Below are 24,884 nucleotides of genomic sequence, written 5' to 3' on the forward strand. Positions count from 1 at the left end.
GTATTTGTAAATGTGTGCATGAGGGCAGGGATGCATGTTTGTGTCTGTGTGAGCCTGTTTCTCTAAGTCTATGTCAGGCTACCCCCAGGTGTGGGGGCCGATCTCTCCACACTCCATACCAGTGGTTGATGCCCTCAGGTATCGGTGCGTTGGTGGTTCTCGGTGTCCAGGGCTGGGCACTTAGGTATGTACTGGGTCACTCCCGGTGGCTGTTTGGCGGGGCCTGGCCCCCGTGGCTCGGTCGGGCCCCTACCAGAAGGCAGGGGGCCCTCATACCTCGCGTGGCTGGGCCCGGCACTCTGCCGCAGCTGGCTGCCAGCACAGCCTGCAGACACATCACTGCAGCCCCCTGTAGCTTCTGCACCTTTGCTGCAGGGTGAGTCCTATTCATCACTAATAACATGAATTCCATCATGTACAGTCTTGAAGTGCAGTTCTCACTTTGATTTGTGCACATTAAATACATTTGGTCATTGGAGCAGAGAAGCAGCTGGGATATTCAAAGTAAAGCAGCATCATGGTTTTTGCTGCAAAAGCACAGGAATCTACATATCAGGCTTAAGTCATGGCGTGTTTCATTATCACAGTGTGAAGTTCTTGTTTTTAAAAAAATATATATATATTCTAAGTTATTTTAATCAAGAGTTCCTTTTCATTGGTACTTGGTTTCAGACTCAGGTCTGTCACTGTGTTCATGTGTAAAAGAGGGTGAAAGAGTAGTGATAAAGCACACAGCTCAGTGAACATGGAGGTGTGTAGACCAAGGAGACAATATTCAACCTCATCTGGTAGTTCATTGCTTTGAGCAGTAGGTGGCGCTGCTGCATAAAATGAGGATCTGAGATTCAAACATGAAGCAGCTCCTGAGCTCAGAACTGCTTCTAAATCAATTTCAACACATGAATCAGCCTTCAGAAGTGATAAGAGGTCCACTACAGTCTAACAAGTTTATCTGCAATAACACAGCATATATTAGTACACTAACATTTTATTACCTGCATGTGTCCATGTCTAAAAATATTTATGATGCATGTTGGTCACTGACCATCACATAAAACCACAAAAATCATTTTATTACATTTGAGCCACAGTCATTATTATAATTGCCATATTATTATTAATAGCAGGATGAGGAAGGTTAATATAAATAGTTGGACTGGTAGTAGCAGGATGTAAAAACAATCGAGTTGAATGGACCAGTGGAAGCAAAGAGGGTTTTAACAGAGGAGATAGAGAAGGAGCAGGAAAAGGCTTTTTTAGTAGGTTCATTTATTTTTATTAATGTTAACACAGCAGCCTGACTCTCAAACTCTAAACGTCTGCTGATCTCAGTGAATGTAACAGAGTTGCCTCCTTTCCTGAGATTTGCAGATATGCATAAAGGTCAAGCAGCACACTGTAGATGGAGCTCTGGTAGAAAGCAGAAAACCTCCATCATCAACCACAGTGTGTTATTTGGAATCTACTATAGTGAAAAATGAATAACTTTTTTCTTTAAAGTGGCATCACTTAAAGATTTAGTATTTGGAAATGATTTCATATTAAATATTGATTTTAAGTGGCGTAGCTGGCCAAGTGTTGCTAAGTGGTGTCTTAAAGCGTATTGTTGTGTTAGAATGAGAGTCTGAGGAGGAAAATATTAGACTGGAAATGTTGCAGATGTTGATTTACACTTATTTTAAGAACATTACAATATTATTATAAACAATGTAGTTATTTTTTTAATCTCTGAATTTAATTAGTTAAAGTTCATGAAGGTTCATAGAGGTTACATTGACCATAGTACATGCTCAGAGTATATAGCATCACTGGTTCCTGAAGTATTTTTTGTGGGGGAAAACATATCTGAGCTCCTCTGGGTCTTTCACACAAATGCACCCTGGTCATGGATGTGTAAGACTCAGCTTTGCAGTTTGTCTTTACAAAAACCCGAAAAATTTGTCATTTTAAAGAACTCACTGAATTCGAGCATGCTACTGTAAAAGGATACCGCCACTGCAACAAGTCAGTTTGTGAAATTTCTTCCCACCTTGATGCTGTTTGAATAATTTTATTCTTTTCTTTTAGAATAAGATGCTCTGACTTTCATGGTGGCCATTGCATAAGAGCTGTCACCAGATGTGAATGGTGAAGGCAACAGTGGTCCATGTAGTAATCAGAGCACTCGGGGCAGTGACCCCTAAACTGGGCAGGTGGCTCCAGAAGATCCCAGGAATGACATTTGAGATCTGTGTCCAGAAGAGTGCAGCTCTACGAAGAGCAAAGATACTTTACAGGATCCTGGTAAACATTTGTAATAACGGATGTGTGTGACTCTGAGTGAGGCACAGGATTGCTAGATCAAGGCTAGCGACCTTAAAATGGAGATTCCAGAAACTTTCTTTACCGCGACGATCAAGCATCAACACTTAAAAAGGAGAGCACTTCAGTCAATGTGATATTGATGTAGTTATTTTTATTCTCAGATGTTAACTGTTGGAAAATCCTGCACAAAAACACATTTTGTCTTTTAAAAGATATCAGGAACTTAAGGCCTTTTTTGATTATATCAACGTAACATCAGTTCAAAGTACAGTCATGGGTGTGGAACCTTTTCTCAGTGTCTTTGGCTTTAATGAAGGCTATATTATTAAAACACTGTAAGTGCCGTAATTTCACTGCTCATACAGATTCATTCAGAATAATTATCACTGGTTCAAATTCATGGATTGAATAAAAGGGTCATCAGGTGGTGGTCGTTACTGAACTGTCTCCATTTGAAAACATTAAAAAGACACTTTTGTGCAAATGACCATTTTAACTGAAACAAGCATTTTACAGTGTAAAAATCATATATGGAGTTATTTAGTGAATTTAAAGGAGACAATCTGAAACACAAACACAGTCACTGAATGTCTGTAAACTTGACAAACATCCCAACAAAAATAAACTGAATTGACAAACATTTGTTTTCCAGTTTATGTTTTATTTGTTCAGCAGGTTTAAACATGAGAGACGCGAGTAAAACAATTCAAAGGCCAACGATCCATTTACAACTAAAGGAAATAATATATATATATGTCAATTCAAAATTATAGAAAACACTGAATGCTTAATTTTTTAAGTGTCATATAATCATCATATCAGTGTATCATGAAATACAATCAAAAGTAATTTATAATAATAACATGTTTCTGAGTGTTAATAGAAAAGTTCTTCTTAATTTCTCCACTGTTTATCTTCCTGCTACACTGAGCCTGAACCCATCACCTTTGATTTATTAGAGGAAAGTTTGCTACAACCCAACAAGCCACTACTGACACCTGTCTAACTGAATAAACAAAACCAACCCATGGATCTTCTTACACTGCACAGATGAAATTATATTTATCATAAACAGACTTCTTGTACCACAAATGGTTCCCACTTGTATTCATGGCAGTGTTCATGCCACAGACTGCTGTTCTTGTGTCATCTGGAGCCCACTGATCAAAAAATACACACTGATCGTTGACCCAGATCCAGAAGTCGAAGCCACAGATGTATTGAAGACCCAGCCAGACAAAGGGAGTGTCAGCCTTCTGAGCCTCCAACCCAACCCAGACCTGGGTCTTGTTATCAAGGATGGAAACCAGATCCATGTGTTCCTCTCTGCAGTGGTACCGGGCGTCTGCCCATGTCTTGTTCTCTTTAATCAGTTTAAAGGGCTCTAAAAGGAAAAACATCAAAAACATGAAACTTAGAAGCATCAAACCAAACAGTGTTTCTGAGTGTCTAACATGCTGCGTTGATTCAAGCACATAATTCTTACTGTCAACATTTACACATTTATATTGACTCTACTGACTGACCAGTTAACTTAGTGGGTAAGAATGTTTTATTGTACCTTTTTTTCTGCCTTTCATCGTCACCTCACACAGAATTAAAAATCCTCCCGATGTGTTTTGGTACACAGTTACATAACGCCCCCACTTTGGTCCATTTTCACAGTTAAATGTTTTATTTTCTCCACTAGTTGTGTTGATTGTTGCACACCTGTAAACAAAGACAAAAGGTTGGACAGATGTACAGAAAGAGTTTCTGGCTCTGTTTGATTAAATCATGCTGTAAACAGTGGAGACAGTCGAACAGCTGGATAATAAATGTGAGCTGCTGTCTGAGAACATTTTAGAAAGAAGGAAAACACCTACAAACAAACAACAAAGGAAAATGAGAATAAATAAAGATTTTTATATTCTTCACATATACGTGATTATTACTCCAAACCACATCACACCATATTAGACCTCCTATTTCATCTGATAGAACTGATACAGGGTTCTCTGTGTTACTGTATTACTGGATTTAAATGCACTTAAATATTCATAAAATTATCTAAAAAACATTGGACATGCTGGAGCCTGACTGAGAACAGAATGATTCAAAGTAAGATGAAGGTATTACTCAGTGGTGTCAGCAGCATTTCTCTCAGATGAGTTCCCGATGAGGATGTGCGCGTCTCTTAGATCAACTTTGAAAGGATCCATTTTGTTAATGCTGATGCAGGAAATTTCATATAGACCAAATAAGTCAACTGTCCACCAGCTGATGTTTTCATATAGAGTGGCAGAAAATGTCAAATAATTTCCATCCAAAGCTCTGTCAGCAGTGTAGTTGACACCATTGTCTGTGTAGACTGAAGACTGAAATGCCACTTTGTCATCCAGTTTGATAGTTTCCCATCCTGGACTACATCCTGATGATGTAACTGAAAGTAAAGTAAAAAAAAATAAAAAAAGAAAAGAAACAATGTCAGTGGCAATAATACTTCAGACCAGGTCTTCTAGTGTTTTTTAGGAAAAATCTCCTTTTCACTCCTAAATAATGAATCTGAATTATGACTTCATGATCTGACTAAATCTTTTGTGGCAAACATTTCTCTCTCTCTCACACACACACACACACACACACACACACACACACACACACACACACACACACACACACACACACACACAGGTTATTTCCAAGCAGCCTCACTACATTATAAATGTTGAATAGTTTTGCAGTTACTGAATAAAAATTCATCAGAATTAATGAAATGAATAATTTGACTCTCAAAACATATCAAAGACTGCACATTTATCAAAGCACTTATTTCTAAATCACGTTGATCACATATCATAGAACATAATTCAATATAAATTTACATTTATAACATATATTTATACAGATGTTTGTAAAATTGCTTCAGTCCAACAGAAAATCCCCACATGAAACATTCCCACAGATATGACGTCTACTGTGATGCAATAAATAAATAAATGAATTGAAAAATAAAATATAAAAATAATTTAAAAGGCATAAAATTAAATACTTTACAAATAAGTATATTCAGAACAGAAGCACCATCATACTTTTTGATATAACCTGAAGAAACTGATTAGAAATGCACTCTTACCTGGATCCTGTTGAGTTGATCTTCCTGTGAAGTTTCAGAGAACGATGTAAGAATGAGTGAATTACTGCCAGCTCTGATATTGTTGTTTGGTAATACAGCAGAAAGCACAGAATGTAAACCATCCTTCAACACTCAGAAATGAAACTGGCTTTACTAAAGTCAAATCCTCTTTAAACTAAATGAAACGACTTTTGCTTTATCGAGCAGTTTGGATCAACTCACAGTAAAACTGAACTGTTATATTTGATCTTTTTCATTCTTTATAACGATCATTGAAACATCACTGTGCCAGGCAGGAACATCAAATGATCCACTTACCAATCAAAGTGATGAACAACAGACTCCACAGCATCTTTACTTTAGACTCTTTGCACAAATGTGTCCTCTAATAAGAGAAAGAAAAGACTTCTACCCTCACTCTGGAGTTTTCTGTAGACACACTGATGTTGATATGATCCCCTCTCTGAGGCAGAGCTGGATTTGTATTTCTGTCACTTCCCTCATAGCAGAAAACATGAAAATATTCATTTCTCCTGTTTACACTCAGAGTGAGGCTGTTATGTTCAGTAGGCAAAGCATTCCCAGACTTTTACATCTGATTTGCAGATGTGAACATACCACGACTGTTATGATCACCATGTTCAAACTACATTCTGTGTGCATCCAAGTACATGCAAATACTTGAAACTTAGCATAGCAGGAAATTTACTTCACCAGTGGAGGCTGTGTGAATAAAAGGTATTCAGTGACATTTCAACAGGTGGACATTTGGTCTACTTTAAAGAAAAAAACAGAGACATTATTAACAATCGGTCATTCATTAATAAGCTGCCGGGAAAAAACCTTCACAAGTCCATCATTGTGTCTACTTTCTGCTCTGCATCTGCATTTAGTCTGGATTTCATGTTTCATGCAGAAATTATTTATAGCAAAGTGCTTCACACACTGCTGAGTATTTGTAAATGTGTGCATGAGGGCAGGAATGCATGTTTGTGTCTGTGTGAGCCTGTTTCTCTAAGTCTATGTCAGGCTACCCCCAGGTGTGGGGGCCGATCTCACCACACTCCATACCAGTGGTTGATGCCCTCAGGTATCGGTGCGTTGGTGGTTCTCGGTGTCCAGGCTGGGCACTTAGGTATGTACTGGGTCACTCCCGGTGGCTGTTTGGCGGGGCCTGGCGCCCGTGGCTCGGTCGGGCCCCTACCAGAAGGCAGGGGCCCTCATACCTCGCGTGGCTGGGCCCGGCACTCTGCCGCAGCTGGCTGCCAGCACAGCCTGCAGACACATCACTGCAGCCCCCTGTAGCTTCTGCACCTTTGCTGCAGGGTGAGTCCTATTCATCACTAATAACATGAATTCCATCATGTACAGTCTTGAAGTGCAGTTCTCACTTTGATTTGTGCACATTAAATACATTTGGTCATTGGAGCAGAGAAGCAGCTGGGATATTCAAAGTAAAGCAGCATCATGGTTTTTGCTGCGAAAGCACAGGAATCTGCATATCAGACTTAAGTCATGGTGTGTTTTATTATCACAGTGTGAAGTTCTTGTTTTAAAAAAAAAAAAATATTCTAAGTCATTTTAATCAAGAGTTCCTTTTCATTGGTACTTGGTTTCAGACTCAGGTCTGTCACTGTGTTCATGTGTAAAAGAGGGTGAAAGAGTAGTGATAAAGCACACAGCTCAGTGAACATGGAGGTGTGTAGACCAAGGAGACAATATTCAACCTCATCTGGTAGTTCATTGCTTTGAGCAGTAGGTGGCGCTGCTGCATAAAATGAGGATCTGAGATTCAAACATGAAGCAGCTCCTGAGCTCAGAACTGCTCCTAAACCAATTTCAACACATGAATCAGCCTTCAGAAGTGATCGTGGCTCAAGAGTTGGGAGTTCGTCTTGTAATTGGAAGGTTGCCGAGGCGCACTGACAGAGGCGAGGCTGCCGGACACAGGCGCCACCGGGCCCTCTGACCACCACCAGTAGGCAACGGGTGAAGTGTCTTGCCCAAGGACACAACGACAGAGACTATCCAAGCCGAGGCTCGAACCGGCAACCTTCCAATTACAAGGCGAACTCCCAACTCTTGAGCCACGATCGCCCCAATATAAATAGTTGGACTGGTAGTAGCAGGATGTAAAAACAATCGAGTTGAATGGACCAGTGGAAGCAAAGAGGGTTTTAACAGAGGAGATAGAGAAGGAGCAGGAAAAGGCTTTTTTAGTAGGTTCATTTATTTTTATTAATGTTAACACAGCAGCCTGACTCTCAAACTCTAAACGTCTGCTGATCTCAGTGAATGTAACAGAGTTGCCTCCTTTCCTGAGATTTGCAGATATGCATAAAGGTCAAGCAGCACACTGTAGATGGAGCTCTGGTAGAAAGCAGAAAACCTCCATCATCAACCACAGTGTGTTATTTGGAATCTACTATAGTGAAATATGAATAACTTTTTTCTTTAAAGTGGCATCACTTAAAGATTTAGTATTTGGAAATGATTTCATATTAAATATTGATTTTAAGTGGCGTAGCTGGCCAAGTGTTGCTAAGTGGTGTCTTAAAGCGTATTGTTGTGTTAGAATGAGTCTGAGGAGGAAAATATTAGACTGGAAATGTTGCAGATGTTGATTTACACTTATTTTAAGAACATTACAATATTATTATAATCTCTGAATTTAATTAGTTAAAGTTCATGAAGGTTCATAGAGGTTACATTGACCATAGTACATGCTCAGAGTATATAGCATCACTGGTTCCTGAAGTATTTTTTTGTGGGGAAAAACATATCTGAGCTCCTCTGGGTCTTTCACACAAATGCACCCTGGTCATGGATGTGTAAGACTCAGCTTTGCAGTTTGTCTTTACAAAAACCCGAAAAATTTGTCATTCTTTTTTTTCTTTTCTTTTGCCTGTCCTATTTGGTTCTTTAGCCATCAGAATTGTTGTCTGAAGACCAACAAGGATACCCAATGGATTTACTTTGCCAAATGGATCATCGTGGCATTGCCGTATTGGTCCATTTGACTGACCTTTGTTTTTATTATTTATTATATTTTATTTTCAGATGTTACAGACGGGACAGACATGAGTGAGGGACAGGAAAGGGAGAAAGAAAGAGGAAGGAAAAGAAAAACAGAAGGGGAGAGGGACAGTGAGAAAAGGGGGGAGAAAAAAATCTCCTGGATCACCTGTTGAGAGAAGAAGAATAGAAAACAAGCAAAAAAAAAACCCAACCAGCATACTAAACACAACAGCATCGCATTAATCTAACCGAGCAGAAGCTAGAGGGGGCTGCACCGGCGTGCCCGCCGGCTCTGCCGGCAGCCAGCTGAGCCAGAGTGCACCGAGCCGCAGGCCCAGAGGAGGAGGAGGCCTGACCGAGCAACAGGCGCCAGGCCCTACCAAGTAGCCACCGGGAGTGAGCCGGTACATACCCAGTACCCAGCCCCGGACACCAAGAACCACCAATGCACCGACCCATGAGGGCATCAGTCACCGGCAGGGAGTGTGGTGAGGGGAGATAGGCCTTGGAGGGCCTGGGAGTTCCCAGAGAGGTGGAGTCTAAGACCCGACCTGACAAATAGACACAGACACACAGACACAAACATGCATTCCCACCCTCATGCACACATATACAAACACTCAGCACTCACCCAACGTAAGGATTGACATAAATGGACATGTACACACAATCACACTCCCCAAACATACTCTATACCCCGGGTCCAGGTACCCTCGCCCCCAGAGGGGGAAACAGAACCCAGACCCAAGAGATGTTACCCTTCCCCCCGGGATGGAGGCAAGCAGACCGTCCCAGGCTCCGCAGCAGCAGGGAGGCCAATCGGACAGCTAACATCTCTTCCCAGCCCCCCCGCCCCGATGGCTAGCAGAGAACGGGGGTGTGTGAAGACCCCATACCTCCCTCCTCCCGCTCATGTGTAGTGTTGCTGCGTGTTGTTCTAAAGTGCATTTAAAACAAGGGAGAGCATGGTGCTGCTGCCAGAGAGCAGCAGGTGTCTCCCCTGCACCCTTGTGACACACTCGCACCCCAAGGACCTACTTGTGTGGGTGAGTGTGGTGGAGCGGGAAGAGGGAGGTAGCCGGGGATGGGGAGGAAAAGGAGGGAGGGGAGGATGCCCCTCCCTAGGGCCAGCTCCCCCGCTGACCCCAGTAGGTACCCTCGTCCTCTGGTACCCACCAAGGCAAGGGAGCCCAGGTCCATCCAGACCGGGGCCTACGGTAGCACTGCCAAGCCCCACAGGACCCGGGGCAGCCCACCCTACCCCACCGCAGAGGAAACTGTACCCACACCAACATTCAATCGTCTCCCAGACTACACAAGACTACAGACACCCAGGTTAAGTTTATTCTCCACCTCTCTTATGTCTCTCCCCCACCTGCAGAGTGGACTCCTGCAAGGATGGAACAACCTCCCCGCCAGTTGAAGAGCCCCCCAGTTAGGCCGATGCACAAGAGGCCCCCTGCGCCAGGGCTGAGTCCCCGTGCACCCACCCGCTCACAACCTCGGTGACACACCGACGAGGACCGAAGCCCCCAAGGCCCAGCCAGAGCCCCAGCACAGAGGCGAAGCACCCCCGAACCCCAAACCCCCACGCCTGCCCCGGATCCACTCAGGGGCAGCCAGGCCACCAGGCCAGTAACCTACGTCCACCAGTACAGACCATCCTCCAGCCCCGCTGCACACAGCCACGAGGAGAACAACCTCTAAGAGCGACCAGAGCCACTAACCAGGTTATGAACACAACCCCCGGGTTAAGCCCTCCAGGGATAATGTCTCTAGGGGTCCTCCAGGCGCCCTAAGCCTGTCCCAACTCCATATTAACCACAGTAGCTGAGGCAGGACCAAACCACGACCCCCTACCCCCGCTAAGTGATGGAGCCGATCAATGGAGCCCAGAGGGATTGATCTAATGTGGTGGCAGAGGCTATATCGAGACTAATGTGATCCATTAGAAGTTTCTATATTGGCTAGAATTAAGATTATTTTTATTTTTCCAGTTCATGAGGACCGTTTTCTTGGCGATGCATAGGGCAGTGAAAACCATGTGGACTGTAGTAGTTTCTGTAGTGACCTCATCCAATTTTCCCAACAAGCATACTAAAGGGGAGGTTGGAATTTTACATTTCAGACACTTTGATAAGTCTTCACATATCTCGCGCCAAAACTTCTGCACTGGTGGACAGAACCAAAGAGTGTGGATATAATTGTCTGGTGTATTGCCTTGACAGTGTGAGCAGTTGTTGGAAGATGTAAAGCCCATCTTGAACATCCGATGACCTGTATAGTGCACTCTATGTAGTATTTTGTATTGTATTAATTGCAAACTGGGATTTTTAATCAATTTAAAGGTTTTTAAGCATATCTGAGACCAGAAGTTTTGGTCTAAGCTGACTGATAAATCTGCTTCCCACTTTGCAATAGGAAGGGATATTGATTCATCTAATTTAGAAAGTGTTCTGTATATTTTAGATAATAATTTGGGGGATTTAAGAGTAAGGAAATGTGCCGCACTTGGTGGTGTTTGTAATTCAACTTGACTGAGGTTAAATTTCTGTTTTACTCTGGATTTAATTTGTTGATATTCTAAAAATCTTTTCTTGTTGATCCCATATTGTGCAACTAGTCTGTCAAATGGAATAAATTCTGTTCCCTCTAATATATGTTCTAAGTATTTAATTCCTTTACAACTCCATTCTGGGAAATTAATCATATTATTGTTTTGTAATATGTCAGGGTTATTCCAGATAGGTGTACGTTTGCATGGGATTAATGAAGACTCCATTATTTTTAGAAACTCCCACCATGCTGTCAGAGAGAAGCTGATGTTGATACTTTTAAAGCATTCATGTCTTTTGATGTTTGAGCTAATAAATGGTAGGTCTGAAATCTCTAGATCCTTGCATAGTGCCTGTTCAACATCTAGCCAGGGCTCATCTAAGAAGGTATGTTTTAACCATTCTGAGATGAACTGAAGCCTGTTGGCTAAGAAGTATTGGTGAAAATTAGGCAGATCTAATCCTCCTCTATCCTTGGTTCTTTGTAGCGTTTTTAAGCTGATACGCGGGGGTTTATCTTTCCAAAGGAATTTGGAAATATATGAATCCAGAGATCTGAACCAATCTTGTGATGGTTTGTTAGGGATCATCGAAAATAAGTAATTTATTTTTGGCAAGATCATCATTTTTATAGTGGCGACCCTTCCCATGAGTGATATGGGTAAAGATTTCCATCTAGTCAGATCGCCTTCTACTTTCTTTAGAAGTGGGATGTGGTTTAATTTAGTTAAGTCTGAAAGCTTAGGAGAGACATTAATACCTAAATATTTAATATTTCCAGATTGTAGTGGGGCAGAGGAAGAATTATGGAAGGAGCAGTTAATGGGGAGAACTGTAGATTTTGGCCAGTTAATTGAATAATCTGAAACTCTTGAAAACCAGTTTATTAGAGTAATTACCTCAGAGAGGTTGGTTTGTGTGTTTTGCAGAAAAAGCAACACATCATCCGCATAGAGACTGATTTTATGTTCTATGCTCTTACATTTTATGCCCTTAATTGTTGTAGCCTGTCTAAATGCTGCTGCTAGAGGTTCGATAAAAATTGCAAAAAGTGAAGGGGAGAGTGGGCATCCCTGTCTGGTGCCCCTCAGGAGACAGAAGCTGGAGGATGTCTGGTCATTTGTTCTGATACGAGCTGTTGGGGAATTGTATAATATTCTTATCCAGTTTATGAAAGAGTTTCCAAAACCAAATTTGTGTAAAGTTGCGAATAAAAATTTCCAGTTAACTCTGTCAAATGCTTTTTCTGCATCTAGAGATAATATTATGGTTTCGATGTTTTTATCGTATGAGTAGTCTATTAAATTAAGTAATCTACGAGTGTTTGTTGAGGAGTGCCGACCTTTTATGAAACAAGTTTGGTCAGGATGAATTAAGAGGGGGGTCATTTTCTCTAATCTCTTTGAGAGAGCTTTGCAGATTATTTTAAGGTCTACATTTAAAAGAGAAATTGGACGATAGTTTGAGGGAAATAAAGGGTCTTTGCCTGGTTTTAGCAGGAGACTAATGTTGGCAGAATTCATATTTGGTGGTAGTCTGCCATTTTCCTCGATTTCCTGCAACATTCCGTGGAATACTGGTGCCAGAATTGTCCAGAATTCTTTGTAGAATTCTGCAGGGAAGCCGTCTGGACCTGGAGCCTTATTATTGGGCATACTTATCAGGGCTTCCTGGAGTTCACCTGGCGTCAGTGGCGAATCCAGTTCCATTGCTTGACTGTCTAGTAATTTTGGAAGAGTTACGTTGTCAAGAAACAAATCAATTTCATTTTTAGATGGGTTTATTTGTGGTGAGTATAAAGTTTCATAGAAATCCCTAAAAATGTTGTTTATTCTTCCAGGGTCATATATTGTGTTCCCCGATAAATCTTTAGCAGCACATATAGTTGTTTTTTCTTTATTTATTTTTAGCTGGTTTGCTAGAAATCGACCTGATTTGTTACTGTGTTCAAAATTCTGCAAGCGAAGTCTTTGTATAAGGAATTGTGTTTTTTTATTAATAGTTTCATTTAATTCTAGTTTTGTTTTGCGTATTTTGTTCAATGTTTCCTGATCTTGGTCGCATGCGTAGGCTTCTTCTAGTGATTTGATGGTTTTTTCTAATTCCTGAATATTTTTGTTTTCTTCTTTCTTTTTGTGTGATGAGAAAGAAATTATTTTACCTCTCATCACAGCTTTCCCTGCTTCCCATAGAACAGAAGCAGATATTCCGGGAGTGTCATTAAAGTCTAAATATGAAGTCCATTCCTTTTTAAAATATTTAATAAAGTCTTCATCTTTAAGCAATGATGTATTAAATCTCCAGTTTTTACTTGGCGTAGTATTATTCTTGTGCATTAGTGTTAAAGATACAGGACCATGATCGCTGACAGCTATAGGATGAATCTCAGTGTCTGAAATGTCGTTCAGCAGTGAGCTGCTGACCAAAAAATAATCCAGATGAGAGTAGGAGTGATGAAAATGTGAGAAAAAAGTATATTCCTTACTGTTGGGGTGAAGGGAGCGCCATGCATCACGAAGGCCAAAGTCGCTCATATACTGTTTGATTATATTTGTGGATTGCCAATTGCGCTGAGTTCCTGTTGTGTTGAGCCTATCCATTTCTTCATTTAGTCCAAGGTTGAGGTCGCTGCCAAGAATGAGTGTGCAATCGAGGTGTTCAGAGAGTGCACTAAAAAATTCCGTGGAAGAATGAGGGTTCATCAACATTTGGACCATATATACTTACAATACATAGTTTTTTGTTCAATATTGATAGTTTAGACGTTAGGAAACTCAGGTGTTTTAAGTTCGTTTAAACCTGTGACAGGTCTGTGAGTTTCTTGTAATAAAACAAAATTTGTCATTCTAAAGAGCTCACTGAATTTGAGCATGATATTGTAAAAGGATACCGCCACTGCAACAAGTCAGTTTGTGAAATTTCTTCCCACCTTGATGCTGTTTGAATAATTTTATTCTTTTCTTTTAGAATAAGATGCTCTGACTTTCATGGTGGCCATGAATGGTCTTCTATTCCATTCATCTACACAGAATTATTTACATGGAAGAAAGTTTTCCATTTACTAATAAATCTGAACCACATAAGTTTAATGCTGGACTTGCACTTTGCCATGGCAGAGGGCAGTAAAATAAGGAATGACTTTTATGAACCACATAGCAGGAAGGTGCAAGATGCTAACGTGCAGGGCATACATGGAACATGATAACCAAATGGCTGGCATAGTTCAGAGGCCGGGCCTGGAAGTCCCAAAGTCAATATGGGAGACACCGCCAAGGCTGGTCGAGAATGACCGGACTAAGATCCTGTGGGACTTCCAGATACAGACGGACAAACTGGTGATAGCGAACCAACCAGACATACTAGTGATGGACAAGCCACTATACCGAGTAATAGCAGCATCAGGAATAACGAATACCAGAAGCTGGTCCAGAGGTTAAACTACAGGAGAGAGTTTAACCTCTGAAGCACCAACACCCCCAGATACGGGGGCAAAGGGAGGAGATCGCATTTAGGGTTAGGCGTGCATGCTTGAGGGGTTAATAATTACTTCTAATGCACTAGTGGTTTATAAAACAGAGTGAAAAGGAAACACTGTGTCCCTGTGGTTCATGTTTTGATTTACTGTTTGCATGTGACATACTGAATGTAAATACAGAGGTTACAGTCACACGCTGTACCTTGTCCTGAAAAGTGCAAACATTGAGCCAGACTCTGTCCTCGCTGAGCTTCACGGTCTCCTCCTGCTGTCCCTCACTCTCCTGCTCATCTGCTGATTCAAAGCTGTCAGAGGGAAACAAGACCCTAAAAAATATGATTAATGAAAAGCAGTTTCAGACTGAAGCTGACTTGAGCGGCAGGAGGCTGGTTAGGTGACAGACTGTCAGTAAAAAGATGTGTGTCAAAAGAAATCAGTTCAGTTACATACACTGCAAAAAACGATTTTCAAGAAAGTAAAGATTTTACACTCAGTTGCTCACTATTGCACAGCTTACCTGTTGGAAATCCTGCACAAAACACAGATTGTCTTTTGAAAGATATCAGGAAGTTCTGGTCCTTTTTCGATGAAATCAGTGTTACATCCGTTCAAAATACAGTCATGGGTGTGGAACCTGATCTCAGTTGTTTTTGTGGCTTTAATGAAGCCTATATTATTAAAACCCTTTAAATGCCGTAATTTCACTGCTCATACAGACGCATTCAGAATAGTTATCACTGGTTCAAATTCATGGATTGAATAAAAGGGGCATCGGGTGGTGGTCGTTACTGAACTGTCTCCCTTTGAAAACATTAAAAAGACACTTTTGTGCAAATGACCATTTTAACTGAAACAAGCATTTTACAGTGTAAAAATTATATATGAAGTTATCAGGACAAGCACAGCAAAATCTCCAGTGTTAAATTAACACTGGAATATTTCTAACATTTTGAGTTATTTTCCAGTGTTAGAATATCAGCACTGCTCAGTGTTAGTCTTTGTTAATCTTCAAAACTGACTAGATTACTTTTAAACATATAACACTGTCAAAAGTCTTAATTTAACACTCAACAGTGTTGTATTTAACACTCAGAGGTGTGGACCCATATAGACACTCTCCAGTGTTAATTTAACACTGGAGATTTTGCTGAGTACAGCGTGTGACTGTAACCTCTGTATTTACATTCAGTATGTCACATGCAAAGAGTAAATCAAAACATGAACCACAGGGACACAGTGTTTCCTTTTCACTCTGTTTTATAAACCACTAGTGCATTAGAAGTAATTCAGTTAAGTAAGTGTTCAGTTGTGTCTTCCTGTGTTTTTGCAGTAAATGTTGTTTTCTGTTTCTGATGTGTGTACTTCCCCTGCTTCGTCGTATTTATGTTTTTTTTTCTGTGCTTCCACCTGTTTCCTCTTGCCTCTTAACCCAGGTTGCATTCCAAATGTGCTTCCAGTCTCATTTTCCAAACCTCTTTTCCTTGACTTTTGAGGTCAAAGGTGAGTAGGAGAATTGATAAGGCTTTGGAAACCTTCCACTGGTCTTCCGAGAAAAGGTTCCACACCCATGACCCAGGTAACATCTGAGAATAAAAATAACTACATCAATATCACATTGACTGAAGTGCTCTCGAATTTTAAGTGTTGATGCTTGATCATCGCGGTAAAGAAAGTTTCTGGAATCTCCATTTTAAGGTCGCTAGCCTTGATCTAGCAATCCTGTGCCTCACTCAGAGTCACACACATCCGTTATTACAAATGTTTACCAGGATCCTGTAAAGTATCTTTGCTCTTCGTAGAGCTGCACTCTTCTGGACACAGATCTCAGATGTCATTCCTGGGATCTTCTGGAGCCACCTGCCCAGTTTAGGGGTCACTGCCCCGAGTGCTCTGATTACTACATGGACCACTGTTGCCTTCACCATTCACATCTTCTTAACCTCCTCTCTCAGCCCTTGTTGTTTTTCCAGCTTCTGGTATTCGTTATTCCTGATGCTGCTATTACTCGGTATACTGGCTTGTCCATCACTAGTATGTCTGATGGTTCGCTATCACCAGTTTGTCCGTCTGTATCTGGAAGTCCCACAGGATCTTAGTCCGGTCATTCTTGACCACCCTTGGCGGTGTCTCCCATATTGACTTTGGGACTTCCAGGCCCGGCTTCTGAACCAACGCACCGATGCCCGAGGGCATCAACCACTGGTATGGAGTGTGGTGAGATCGGTCCCACACCTGGGGGTAGCCTGACATAGACTTAGAGAAACAGGCTCACACAGACACAAACATGCATCCCTGCCCTCATGCACACATTTACAAATACTCAGCAGTGTGTGAAGCACTTTGCCATAAATAATTTCTGCATGAAACATGAAATCCAGACTAAATGCAGATGCAGAGCAGAAAGTAGACACAATGATGGACTTGTGAAGGTTTTTTCCCGGCAGCTTATTAATGAATGACCGATTGTTAATAATGTCTCTGTTTTTCTTTAAAGTAGACCAAATGTCCACCTATTGAAATGTCACTGAATACCTTTTATTCACACAGCCTCCACTGGTGAAGTAAATTTCCTGCTATGCTAAGTATCAAGTATTTGCATGTACTTGGATGCACACAGAATGTAGTTTGAACATGGTGATCATAACAGTCGTGGTATTTTCACATCTGCAAATCAGATGTAAAAGTCTGGGAATGCTTTGCCTACTGAACATAACAGCCTCACTCTGAGTGTAAACAGGAGAAATGAATATTTTCATGTTTTCTGCTGTGAGGGAAGTGACAGAAATACAAATCCAGCTCTGACTCAGAGAGGGGATCATATCAACATCAGTGTGTCTACAGAAAACTCCAGAGTGAGGGTAGAAGTCTTTTCTTTCTCTTATTAGAGGACACATTTGTGCAAAGAGTCTAAAGTAAAGATGCTGTGGAGTCTGTTGTTCATCACTTTGATTGGTAAGTGGATCATTTGATGTTCCTGCCTGGCACAGTGATGTTTCAATGATCGTTATAAAGAATGAAAAAGATCAAATATAACAGTTCAGTTTTACTGTGAGTTGATCCAAACTGCTCGATAAAGCAAAAGTCGTTTCATTTAGTTTAAAGAGGATTTGACTTTAGTAAAGCCAGTTTCATTTCTGAGTGTTGAAGGATGGTTTACATTCTGTGCTTTCTGCTGTATTACCAAACAACAATATCAGAGCTGGCAGTAATTCACTCATTCTTACATCGTTCTCTGAAACTTCACAGGAAGATCAACTCAAAAGGATCCAGGTAAGAGTGCATTTCTAATCAGTTTCTTCAGGTTATATCAAAAAGTATGATGGTGCTTCTGTTCTGACTATACTTATTTGTAAAGTATTTAATTTTATGCCTTTTAAATTATTTTTATATTTTATTTTTCAATTCATTTATTTATTTATTGCATTACAGTAGACGTCATATCTGTGGGAATGTTTCATGTGGGGATTTTCTGTTGGACTGAAGCAATTTTACAAACATCTGTATAAATATATGTTATAAATGTAAATTTATATTGAATTATGTTCTATGATATGTGATCAACGTGATTTAGAAATAAATGCTTTGATAAACGTGCAGTCTTTGATATGTTTTGAGAGTCAAATTATTCATTTCATAAATTCTGATTAATTTTTTTTCACTAACTGCAAAACTATTCAACATTTATAATGTAGTGAGGCTGCTTGGAAATAACCTGTGTGTGCGTGTGTGTGTGTGTGTGTGTGTGTGTGTGTGTGTGTGTGTGTGTGTGTGTGTGTGTAATATGTTTGCCACAAAAGATTTAGTCAGATCATGAAGTCATAATTCAGATTCATTATTTAGGAGTGAAAAGGAGATTTTTCCTAAAAAACACTAGAAGACCTGGTCTGAAGTATTATTGCCACTGACATTGTTTCTTTTCTTTTTTCTTCTTTTATTTTACTTTCAGTTACATCATCAGGATGTAGTCCAGGATGGGAAACTATCAAACTGGATGACAAAGTGGCATTTCAGTCTTCAGTCTACACAGATCAGCATGGTGTTTATTACACTGCTGACAGAGCTTTGGACGGAAATAAAGAAACATGTTCTAACACTGTAGAACAACGGCCCATCAGCTGGTGGACAGTTGACTTATTGGGTCTATATGAAATTTCCTGTATCAGTATTTACAACAGATTTCAAGACAATGTTGATCTAGAAGGCGCTCACATCCTCATCGGGAACTCATCTGAGAGAAATGCTGCTGACACCACTGAGTAATACCTTCATCTTACTTTGAATCATTCTGTTCTCAGTCAGGCTCCAGCATGTCCAATGTTTTTTAGATAATTTTATGAATATTTAAGTGCATTTAAATCCAGTAATACAGTAACACAGAGAACCCTGTATCAGTTCTATCAGATGAAATAGGAGGTCTAATATGGTGTGATGTGGTTTGGAGTAATAATCAAGTATATGTGAAGAATATAAAAATCTTTATTTATTCTCATTTTCCTTTGTTGTTTATTTGTAGGTGTTTTCCTTCTTTCTAAAATGTTCTCAGACAGCAGCTCACATTTATTATCCAGCTGTTCGACTGTCTCCACTGTTTACAGCATGATTTAATCAAACAGAGCCAGAAACTCTTTCTGTACATCTGTCCAACCTTTTGTCTTTGTTTACAGGTGTGCAACAATAAGCACAACTACTAGAGAAGAAAATAAAACATTTAACTGTGAAAATGGACCAAAGTGGGGGCGTTATGTAACTGTGTACAAAAACACATCTGGGCTTGTGATTCTGTGTGAGGTGACGATGAAAGGCACAAAAAAAGGTACAATAAAACATTCTTACCCACTAAGTTAACTGGTCAGTCAGTAGAGTCAATATAAATGTGTAAATTGATTGATTGATTGGTAATACTTTATTCATCCCGAGGGAAATTGGGTTAAGGCTGCCGACCTTTGCCAGCGCCATCTTACCCTCCCGACCATACACACATTACACAGCATCACATGGGGAAGTCAGGTCAGAGAGATATAACAATGGAAAATGCACAACATGAGGAAAGATGAGGAGAAAAAAGAACTCCCCCCAGGCTGAGCTCCAACAGCGAGATCAGTTTGAGAACAGAAAAAAACACCTCAGCACATGAGTGATCACATCTCACAACATAGAAGACATAAGCTTCAAAGGCATTTGGAGGGGGTGGGGGGTGAGTGCAGGTCTGTGTCAGTGTACGTGTGTGTGTGTGTGTGTGTGTGTGTGTGTGTGTGTGTGTGTGTGTGTGTGTTTTCTGTGTTCAGCCGAGAGAAAGTGTCCCTTCACCCGGTTAAGCAAAAGTCAACAATCTTCGATCAACGCGGATGGCCTTAAAGGAGGGACAAAGAGTTTTGACAACAATCCTGTTATCATGGAAGAATTTTTGTTGTTCCAGTCAGCTTCGACCTTGGCAGGCCTTCAGCTGGCACCAATCCTCTCAATTCCTGTTGTTCTTCTCCAAGATGTTATCCATTTTGCGTTCAAAACACAATCTGAGTACTCACAGCCTTGCCCATTGTCTATCATGTCGGGCAGCCTTATGGGATTTTGAACAGCTGTAGCCGCTTCTTTTACTTCGATAAGCCAGGTCCAATCAGCCAGAACTCTGTTATTGTGGTTCCGAATTGGTAGATGTCATTCAATGTCCTCCATCGAGAGTGTCGCCAGACACACGACGCAACCGACCATCGAGTATCCTGCAGCAAACGTCTCCGCAGGACAATCGGGCTCTCCCAAGCCCAGCAGGGTATCAATTCCATTACGGGACCAGTTGATCAAACGCATAATTCTTTAGGTTTTAGAGAACAAGACTGAGAAACTCTTTGAGGGCAATCGTGGCTCAAGAGTTGGGAGTTCGCCTTGTAATCGGAAGATTGCCGGTTCGAGCCCCGGCTCGGACAGTCTCGGTCGTCGTGTCCTTGGGCAAGACACTTCACCCGTTGCCTACTGGTGGTGGTCAGAGGGCCCGGTGGCGCCAGTGTCCGGCAGCCTCGCCTCTGTCAGTGCGCCCCAGGGTGGCTGTGGCTAGAATGTAGCTTGCCATCACCAGTGTGTGAATCTGTGTGTGAATGGGTGAATGACTGGATATGTAAAGCGCTTTGGGGTCCTTAGGGACTAGTAAAGCGCTATATAAATACAGACCATTTAAAGAATAAGCGAGAATAAGTAAGAAGAATTATGTGCTTAGATTAACGCAGCATGTTAGACACTCAGAAACACTGTTTGGTTTGATGCTTCTAAGTTTCATTTTCTTGATGTTTTTCCTTTTAGAGCCCTTTAAACTGATTAAAGAGAACAAGACATGGGCAGACGCCCTGTACCACTGCAGAGAGGAACACATGGATCTGGTTTCCATCCTTGATAACAAGACCCAGGTCTGGGTTGAGTTGGAGGCTCAGAAGGCTGACACTCCCTTTGTCTGGCTGGGTCTTCACTACAGCTGCACCCTGGACCTCTGGTTCTGGGCTGATGATCATTGTGTAGGTTTTGATCAGTGGGCTGACAAGACAAGAACAGCAGACTGTAGCATAAGTGGTGCCATGAATACAAGTGGGAACCATTTGTGGTACAAGAAGTCTGTTTATGATAAATATAATTTCATCTGTGCAGTGTAAGAAGATCCATGGGTTGGTTTTGTTTATTCAGTTAGACAGGTGTCAGTAGTGGCTTGTTGGGTTGTAGCAAACTTTCCTCTAATAAATCAAAGGTGATGGGTTCAGGCTCAGTGTAGCAGGAAGATAAACAGTGGTGAAATTAAGAAAAAAATAATCATTCTGTGGTATAATAACGCAATTTTATATTTTGTTTGTAATCTAATTAAATGCAGTTTATAAATAGAAATTAATCTTAATTTGCTTTTGTTCTCTTGAAGGTAATTTTTTGGGAGTTATTGATTTGCTCATGTATGTCTCATGAAAATTTGCTGTGAAAAAAATAAAAAAAAAAGATATAATTTGTATAATTTTTATCTGAATTGCATGTAACCTCCTTAGACCCAAACTCTTTCATGACATCCTTTTTTAATTTCTCTTTGCTCTTTGGGTTTATTGGGACCTGATGAATGTAAAAACAAAGAATTACCTGATTTTTTTTTTTTTTTTACCTGATTTTTGTTTCTGATAAAATGAGAGCCACATATGAGGACATTAGTTTTAACTTTCGATAGAAAAGTGGCAGTATAATGTCCTCGTAAGTGGATATCAGGGCCTTGTAGAGCAATATTAAGTATTTTGGTCTAGACAACCCAAAATATGATGCCAGGTCCTAGGAGGTTAATGAACATGTTATCATTTTGAATTTGAAGGAGAGGTCAGAGGTCAAATATGATACTTCAAATTTTTCTACGGTACTTTCTGCACAGAAGCAAGTGTCTCTTATCTGTGCGCAGTCATCTGTTTAGCTGGGAGGACACTCTGGATGTGCACATTTGTGTTTTGTGTCAAGAAAAGCTGATATGTGTTCATACACTATATTCACTCATCCAGATCATTGAATTCTGGTGTTCTAAACACCTCCATTATCAGTGAAAGGAACTCTTCATGCTTCAGCATATTTTTTGGGACAATTTCATACTCCCATCTTTCTGGGAACAGTTTGGGAATGGTCCCTTCCTGCTCCAATATGACTCCATATTAGATTAGATGAATTAGATTAGATTAATTAGATTAATTAGATCATGAATGAGAGCAGAGCCTATGAGCCAGGCATCCTGATGTGGCCTCCTTGTCCAACATCAGTGTCTGACCTCACAAATGTGAAAGAATGAACAAAAATTCCCATTAACACACCTTGTGGAAAGCCTTCCAAAAGAGTTGAAGCTGTCATAGCTGAAGGGTGGGCCAACATCATATTCAACAGTATAGTGTGTCTGGAATACAAGTGATCATGGGCCGTCTACAATCGTCATGCTTTCTTGATGTTTAAGAATGTTTAATTTCTGAAAATGTTCAACTAAACAGCTAAAACCATAAGACCAAAATCCTCTTAAAGCAGTCCTCTAAATTCTTGCCAGATAACACAACAAACTATATATGAACAATGAATTTACAAACCAGGTGCCTGAGATGTCCAAAGAAAAAGAAGTTCAATTTCAAAACTGTACCTCAGTTCTTTTAAACAGTGAGTGAGTCTGCGGTCATTAGATGCACTTACAGTTTCATGGGGAAAGGCACAGGAAGGATGGAGATGCCTGTTTGAGGCCACAGACTGAGTGAGTGTCTCTCTATTGTTAGAACACCAGCTGTGAGAGTCCCTTACTTGCTGTAAGTTACTAGATAAGTCAGCAAGTTCGAGATTTTACAACAGTCATAAGCTGCCATAAAAACATATGCTAGCTATTTTAGATAAATGTCTACCATGAATTACTATGTGCAGGACAAACAACAATGTTGCAAAATGTAGTGCAACACTTTTGTTGCACTACACTAGTGTAACAAAAATGTTGCACGAGACTTGTGGACTTTAATGTTTTAGCCTTGTGTTTGTTGTTTATGAACAAATGTTGATGTTCATTTATTCAGGTTGTAGTTAAATAGTTTTAGAACTTGGCAGAAAATAAATTATTTCTATGCCCTAATGTGCAAGACCTTTGATTTTGGTGTACTTTCTTTTCATCATGATTCTGCATGGAAGTTCAAGTTCAAGATCAAATAATAGATAATATTGCTTTGATATTTATGGTTCTGAGCATAAATTGCATTATGTATAAAAAATATCATAGACGTGGAGACATGTACTTCTCTGGCAGTGACTGACTGAGCAGCATCCTCTAACAGCTTTGTGCTGTGTAGTAAAGTTGTTCCTCTCTGCAGTGGTTTTGTGACAGTGCTGCTCTGGATACTGAAGATTCTCTGGAGAAGCAGAAAGTCTACAAGTTCAGAGGTGAGCTGGCTGTGAGACAAGGAAACTATCAGGTACTGTCACTCATTCAATTTAGTCTGTGCTCTCTTACATCAAACACTTCCTCAAATAGTATCCGGCTTAAGCTCAGCTAGTATTTTCATTCTTGACAAACCTATACAGCTGATGCAAACTAAAAATGATGCAAAAAAGTCTTCATTCATGACCAGCGGTTTACAGCAGCTGCCTGCAGTGGATCGCTGACAACAACCTGACCATTAGACAAGATGTAGTGGAGGGGATGGCCCGATGCTGCACCAGACTGGGACAGAGAGACAGAGCGCTGGAGTTGGCCCAGTTACTGGTAATTCTTTACCTGACTGGGTTTTCCATGAGGAACAGTCAGAGTGAATACTGTCAGCTATCATGTGACCATCCCATCATGTGACTTTTTATCAGCTTTTTAAAATTATCTGCATCCAATATACTTATGACACCTAACAGCAAATGACACGACACGAAAGACACACACAACAGCCAGTCAAAACTAATTATTCAAAATCTCCTGATAAATAGAGTTATGTTACAGAAATATTATGAATATGTTTGTTTGTTTTTGCCATATTTAAACCTTACAGGATCTTTTTCATCTGAGATCTGTGTGAATCAACATGATGAGCAGGAGGATAGAAACACTGAGGAGGCATCAGAGCTCAGTGAGGACAGAGTCTGGCTCAAAGCTTGGATTTGAGGAGGAGTCCACTGGCTGTGTAGACTGCAGGAGCACCTTTACACACACGACATGACTCAACAATGGACAAAGGAGAGACTGAGACAATAAATTAAAAAGAATTAGACAGTTTGACATTTTGGCAAGTGTTTTATGGCTGAATCCCACAAACTCATGTCTACTGCTCAGTGTAGCATCCCCGGTTGAAAAGATGGTCTCTCAAACTGATGGTTCACAATCCTTTTATTAAACAGCTGTGTATGTGAACACACCGTAAGAGCTACAACATACAGAATAAAAGACTATTAGTAAATCAAACAGTGTGTTACCTTTAACCTTTTGACTTATTCATTAATCACAAATTAATTCTCCTTACCTTACATAACAAATAACACTAAAACTTGTAAATTATTGCATATAACAGGGAAATCGTTGCATCGCTGCCTAAACATGACGAGGTACGTTAGCGCCCTCTAGTGGGTGAAAACTTAGCCTTTATGCTTAGTAGCGGTCAGCAGCTATATGCTCCGTAAAACAACAAAATACATATCTACAGGACAAACTTTGTTACAAACCTTGTTCCCTCATCAACCAGGTGCTAAGAAACTGCTTTCAACTCAGTGTTGCACCTTAATAGCCGTTCTTTTTCCCATTCCCGTCCATTAACCATAGAGCACACCTTCTCTCTGTGCATTAAAACTCGCGCTTCTGCTATATGGTTTACGCCACTTAATTTACGGCACCTTGTCGCTCTGTGACTTTCAAAATAAAAGCATTCACTCCAACAATATAATAGCCACTCATAAGTTTACAAAACACTTTACCAAA

At 40.5% G+C, this 24,884-nt stretch overlaps 2 protein-coding genes across 3 annotated transcripts; one reads left to right on the forward strand and one right to left on the reverse strand.

Moving 5' to 3' along the window:
* Positions 1-2,126: 2,126 nt before the first annotated feature.
* LOC113032303 (uncharacterized) lies at positions 2,127-6,004 on the reverse strand. Of its 2 annotated transcripts, none has more exons than XM_026185137.1 (5): positions 5,738-6,004; positions 5,420-5,443; positions 4,423-4,702; positions 3,866-4,014; positions 2,127-3,688 (listed from the first exon to the last, which is right to left on the reverse strand). In XM_026185137.1, exons 1-5 carry the CDS (start codon positions 5,769-5,771, stop codon positions 3,342-3,344), a joined length of 834 nt encoding a protein of 277 aa, XP_026040922.1. In that variant the 5' UTR covers positions 5,772-6,004; the 3' UTR covers positions 2,127-3,341. The 2 variants fall into 2 exon arrangements, with proteins under 2 accessions (XP_026040922.1, XP_026040921.1); XM_026185136.1 differs by having other exon boundaries at positions 4,423-4,726.
* Positions 6,005-19,228: 13,224 nt separating this feature from the next.
* Positions 19,229-21,271, forward strand: LOC113032445 (snaclec agglucetin subunit beta-1-like). The gene is made up of 2 exons (XM_026185365.1): positions 19,229-19,280; positions 20,759-21,271. Exons 1-2 carry the CDS (start codon positions 19,262-19,264, stop codon positions 21,100-21,102), a joined length of 363 nt encoding a protein of 120 aa, XP_026041150.1. The 5' UTR covers positions 19,229-19,261; the 3' UTR covers positions 21,103-21,271.
* The last annotated feature ends 3,613 nt before the right edge of the window (positions 21,272-24,884 follow it).

The sequence above is a fragment of the Astatotilapia calliptera genome, chromosome 11 (genome assembly GCF_900246225.1).
Source record: "Astatotilapia calliptera chromosome 11, fAstCal1.2, whole genome shotgun sequence".
Classification (NCBI taxonomy): Eukaryota; Metazoa; Chordata; class Actinopteri; order Cichliformes; family Cichlidae; genus Astatotilapia; species Astatotilapia calliptera.

Bases quoted from the DNA above. Each gene is read 5' to 3' on its own strand.
- LOC113032303 (XM_026185136.1), bottom strand. From the start codon at position 5,771: ATGCTGTGGAGTCTGTTGTTCATCACTTTGATTG. The intron at 4,015-4,422 runs GTAATACCTTCA...CTTTGTTTACAG, and splicing joins AATGCTGCTGACACCACTGA to GTGTGCAACAATCAACACAA. The intron at 3,689-3,865 runs GTACAATAAAAC...TTTTCCTTTTAG, and splicing joins GATGAAAGGCAGAAAAAAAG to AGCCCTTTAAACTGATTAAA.